We start from the raw sequence: 5,180 nt of genomic DNA, 5'->3' as shown, positions 1-5,180 counted from the left end.
CTGACCCCCCCTTCTGCCCCGGTCTCTCACCTCTGCCCTGTCTCTAACCTCTGACCCCCCTCCTGCCCCGTCTCTCACCTCTGCCTCGTCTCTAACCTCTGACCCCACCTCCTGCCCCCGGTCTCTCACCTCTGCCCCATCTCTAACCTCTGACCTCACTTCTTGCCCCTGGTCTCTCACCTCTGCCCCGTCTCTAACCTCTGACCCCACCTCCTGCCCCGGTCTCTCACCTCTGCCTCATCTCTAACCTCTGACCCCACTTCCTGCCCCTGGTCTACTCCTCTGACCTCAGCCTTCCACCCGACTTCCTGACTTTGGGCTTCAACCTGTGCTCCTATCTTCACCTTGACCTCCTGCCCCTAACCTCTGACCCCGCCCTGCAGATGTCATTTTTCTGCCCACTCACATGACCTTGATTATGTTCTCGTCCACACCAGCCTTTCAGACTCCCTCCCACCTGTCAACTCCCTGACCTCTGCCTGCTCCCCGCCCAGACCCTGGCCCTCCCCGCACCCCCCTGACGCCATCGGTGTCTGTCCCCAGAACGGCAACGACCAGACGCGCCGCCGCCTGGCAGTGTACTGCCTCAAGGACGCCTTCCTGCCGCTGCGGCTGCTGGAGCGGCTCATGGTGCTGGTGAACGCCATGGAGATGGCGCGCGTCACCGGCGTGCCCCTCGGCTACCTGCTCACCCGCGGCCAGCAGGTCAAGGTGGTGTCGCAGCTGCTGCGGCAGGTCAGTGGCAGAGCCCAGGGTGGGTTTCTGGCCCTAGCGGGGGCTCCTCCCTCTGCCTGTTCCCATGGGGCTGCCCTTTCCGCGCCCACCCTCCGTTTCCTGCCTTCTCCCCGCCCAGGCCATGCGCGAGGGGCTGCTGATGCCCGTGGTGAAGACAGAGGGCGGCGAGGACTACACGGGAGCCACGGTCATCGAGCCCCTTAAAGGGTGAGACCCCTGGCCGGGCGGGGCTGGTGTGGGGGTGGCGAGCGGTCTCGCCCTGACTGCTGGCACTCCCAGGTACTACGACGTCCCCATCACCACCCTGGACTTCTCCTCGCTGTACCCGTCCATCATGATGGCCCACAACCTGTGCTACACCACGCTCCTGCGGCCCGGCGCCGCCCAGAAACTGGGGTACGGCACCCTCTCGGCATGAGGGCCCCAAGTCCGCCAGGGCCGGGCTCAGGCAGGGTGGAGTGGGGGACAGAAATAGTGGGGAGGGGAGAGGCCGGGGGTGCCGAGGAGGAGGCCGGGCGTCACCCCCTGCCATCCCCTGACCCAGCCTGACTGAGGACCAGTTCATCAAGACGCCCACCGGGGACGAGTTTGTGAAGACGTCGGTGCGCAAGGGGCTGCTGCCCCAGATCCTGGAGAACCTGCTCAGCGCCCGGAAGAGGTGGGCTCTGGCGCCCCCGCCCACCCCGCTCAGAGCTCCCCCGTGGGTCACCCCGTCCTCATGGGTCCCTGCGCTGCTGGGCACCTTCACTTTGTCTGGGAATTAGAACGAGTCGCCCCCTCCGGTAGCTCCCCTTCACCCCTGTGCCTGCCGCCCTGTGCAGTACACGGCACACCCAGCCACACACGCACCCCTTCCCAGAGAGGCGCCCCGACCGCGTGCCCAGACCCAGCCTCGTCTCCCCGAGACCTGGGCGCCACCTGAGTGCCGTGCTTCCCCGCCCCCCAGGGCCAAGGCTGAGCTGGCCAAGGAGACAGATCCCCTGCGGCGGCAGGTCCTGGACGGGCGGCAGCTGGCGCTGAAAGTGAGCGCCAACTCTGTGTACGGCTTCACCGGCGCCCAGGTGGGCAAGCTGCCGTGCCTGGAGATCTCCCAGGTGAGTGCTCAGGCCCCGCGCCGGGCAGCTGGGGTCGGACAGCACCTTCTGGGAGAACCAGGGCCCGCGGGAGGGGCTGCCTCCGGAGGTCGGGGCCCAGGACGCCCGTTTGCCGGCCTTTTGGAGAGGGTGCTTGAGTGATGGGTCCGTTCCGTTGTTCACCAAATGCTTGCCAGGCTGCCAGCGTTGGGCCTTGTGCCCTGTGGGTCCAGCAGGTGGCAGGGTCAGTGAGAGTTCCTGCACAGGGAACCCTCATGCAGTGCCCAGCCCTTCGGGGACCCAGCCCGTGGGCGTGAATGTGGACGGGAAGGCAGGCGTTGCCAGGGCCCCGCAGACACATGGGCAGGGCAGGCAGAGGCTGAGGGCCGTGGGGGAGGCAGCGGCTTTGCTCATTCTTCATCTGCCACCGTCACCCCCATGTCCCCAGCAGCTGCACCCTAGCCCACATCCTCCCCGGTCCCCATGGGGGTGGGGGAGTGGCGGGCAGGCCCCCCTCCCTCCTGCTCTTGGGATAACAAGGCCAGTCTCTGCTGGGGGTGGGGTCCTGGGTCCGGACGGGGGGTCACCCAACAGCACAACAGGCTCGCCCTTGGGTTACTGTGTGTCCTTGGTCACCATCAGATTAGACAGGAGGGTCCCCCCTCCAACTGTGAGGTCCCCCCTGGGGATGTTAAGGGGTGCTCGGTTAGTGCTCTGCGCTGAGAAGGAACTGGGCCCGTGGCCTCCCTCCCCACCCCCAGTCGCATCCTAGGCCTGTTTACCGGAGGCAGCTGTGCTCCCGGGACAGGAAAACAGACCCCAGTGAGACCACAGAGGCTCTGAGGTTCTGCCCAGCTGGGAGCGGCGCCTCAGCTCACGGCCCAAGAGGTCCTTTGAAAAGTCTTCCTGTCCAGACTTGGTTACCTCCAGCCATGGGGAGCTCCCTCCCTGCCTGGCCATTGTGTGAGGCCTCTAGGCGAAAGGCTTGGAGGAATCCCCTCCCACTGCAGTTCAGTGGTGCCCCCGAGACCCCTCAGATGCAGTGATTCACTAGAAGGATTCAGAAGAGCCATTTACTCACAGTTATGATCTGATACGGTGAAAGGAGAGAGGTTAACAGCAGCCAAAGGAGGAGGCCGTGGGGCAGGGCCCGGGAGACCGGGCACAGCATCTGTGGTCTCTGGTGGGCCGTGCGGACTGCTTATTCCGCCCGTCGTGCGTGGCAGCATCCCCGGGGTGAGGCCCACAGGGAGGCTCGGCCGGCCAGTGCTTTTATTGGAGGCTGGTCCCGGAGGTGTGGCTGACCCCTGTGTGGCTGACGGGGTCTCCAGCCCATGTCGGGGTCACGCTGATGCCATGTGGCCTCAGGTGTACAAAGACCCTCACCAGGCAGGACATTCCAAGGGCGGGAAGCTCCTTCCCAGGGGCTAACCAGTCGCCATTGACTACCCAGTCCCGGGCCTCCCTCAGCCCCTGGGTGTTTGGCCCTTAGGCTCTAGCCCCTGAGCAAGGCCTGGTGGGAAAATGAGGCTCTGCCTTCCAGGGATCTGGCTCCGGGGCTCCCTCAGTGGGGACTGCCGCTTCCTGGCCGTGTGGCTAGGTCTTTTCCCTCTCAGTTCCTCCCCTCTGTTTCTTAGCTTCTTTCCTTATTTCTGCCTCAAGTTTTTGGGAGCAGGGAGATGGAATAATTTAAAAATACGGAATCATTCCAGAAAAAGGTAGGAAAGCAAAAGGGACATGGAACGGTGGAACAAATAAAAGGCTGGTTAAGTGAAGTGGTGGATTGAAGTCCAGAGCGAATGAGTAATTACACTAAATGTAAGTGGCCTAAATGCTCTAGTTAAAAGACAAAGCTTTTCTGACTGGACCCAAACAAACAAAAACAGAAGAGTCACGCCCGTCTTTCCTTATTTGTAAAGTAAGACTGTTGGAAAGCTGCTTCTGGCTGCACGCTCTATCCACTGAGCCAAACCGGCTCGGGCTAAAATAATCTTAAAAAACCAATAAGGAAATGGGGATGTTCCTTGAAGTGTGTGGTGAGACCCGGATGCCCACTGAGTCCCAGCACAGGGTATGAGGTGTGTTAGTTCCCAGGGCTGCCTGGAGGCTGCAAGTCCAAGATCCGGGTGCCACAGGCTCAGTGCCCTCTGAGGCCTGGCGTCTGGTGGCTCAGGGCTCCTGGGTTCAGATGGCGCTCTCCCGCCTCCGCGCCTGTCTGCTCACATCGCCCCTTCTTCTGAGGATCGAGGGATATTGGGTCAGGCCCCCTCCCTCTGCCCCGTGGCTCCAGCCCAGCTCAGGCCTCTGCTCTCTGCCTGGCCACTCCCAGGCGACCGTCTCCAGGGCAGGTGCCTCTCCTGACCCCAGACCTGGTTCTCTGTGCCAACCCCGTGCCCCCACCTGGCCCTTCCCCAGGTCCCCACCCCGTGCACCCACCACCTTCCCACTGAGCTGGTGTCATCCCACCTGCTCCTCCGGCTCCCCATCTGGGTGCAGCCCTCCAGCCATTTGAGCCGTCCTTGCCCCCTTTACCCTCACAGCCCTCAGGCCTCTGGCTCTCCCGGTCCGGTCCCCCATCCTCCCCTCTAGTCCATACCCGGCCCCCCGGCCCCTCCAGCCGGAAGAGCTGTGTTGTGGGGAGTGGCATGGGTGGTCCGGTCTCCATTCCTCTGGCACAGGCCTGGGATCCCCGGGTCAGGTACCCGACCCCATCTGCAGCTCCCACCTGCTGTGCCCTCAGGTGCAGGACTTCCCCTTCCTGGGCCGTGTGGCTGGCCTCCGCTCCACCATCCGGGACTCGTCCTTCCAGTCAAAGCAGACTGGCCGGCGGGACAGCAAGGTGGTCAGCATGGTGGGCCGCGTGCAGATGGACATGCTGCAGGTGCGGCCCGGCCGGGCGGGCGGGCCTTGTCCTTGTGGGGCCGCTGCCCGGGGCCTGTGCCCACCCTGCGCCTCCGCCCCAGGTGCTGCTGCGGGAGTACAAGCTCCGCTCCTACACGCTCAACGCCGTGAGCTTCCACTTCCTGGGGGAGCAGAAGGAGGACGTGCAGCACAGCATCATCACCGACCTGCAGGTGAGCCTCGGCCGTGACCTCTGACCCCCCTCCTGCCCCGGTCTCTCACCTCTGCCCTGCCCGGGGCCTGTGCCCACCCTGCGCCTCCGCCCCAGGTGCTGCTGCGGGAGTACAAGCTCCGCTCCTACACGCTCAACGCCGTGAGCTTCCACTTCCTGGGGGAGCAGAAGGAGGACGTGCAGCACAGCATCATCACCGACCTGCAGGTGAGCCTCGGCCGTGACCTCTGACCCCCCTCCTGCCCCGGTCTCTCACCTCTGCCCTGTCTCTAACCTCTGACCCCACCTCCTGCCCCGGT

The 5,180-nt window shown here is 64.2% G+C and overlaps 1 protein-coding gene across 1 annotated transcript in view; it reads left to right on the top strand.

Moving 5' to 3' along the window:
• Nucleotides 1–5,180, top strand: part of POLD1 (polymerase (DNA directed), delta 1, catalytic subunit) — a 31,185-nt gene that overhangs the window by 17,648 nt on the left and 8,357 nt on the right. The window contains exons 11-15 of the mRNA XM_015563999.1: nt 384–735; nt 854–942; nt 1,015–1,131; nt 1,280–1,393; nt 1,682–1,829. Coding sequence (XP_015419485.1) covers nt 384–735; nt 854–942; nt 1,015–1,131; nt 1,280–1,393; nt 1,682–1,829 — 820 coding nt within the window. The remainder of the gene's footprint in view (nt 1–383; nt 736–853; nt 943–1,014; nt 1,132–1,279; nt 1,394–1,681; nt 1,830–5,180) is intronic.

Source organism: Myotis davidii, unplaced genomic scaffold (assembly GCF_000327345.1).
Source record: "Myotis davidii unplaced genomic scaffold, ASM32734v1 scaffold358, whole genome shotgun sequence".
Classification (NCBI taxonomy): Eukaryota; Metazoa; Chordata; class Mammalia; order Chiroptera; family Vespertilionidae; genus Myotis; species Myotis davidii.
The sequence above is the reverse complement of the archived record's forward strand: the minus strand, read 5'-3'. Positions and strand labels throughout refer to the sequence as shown.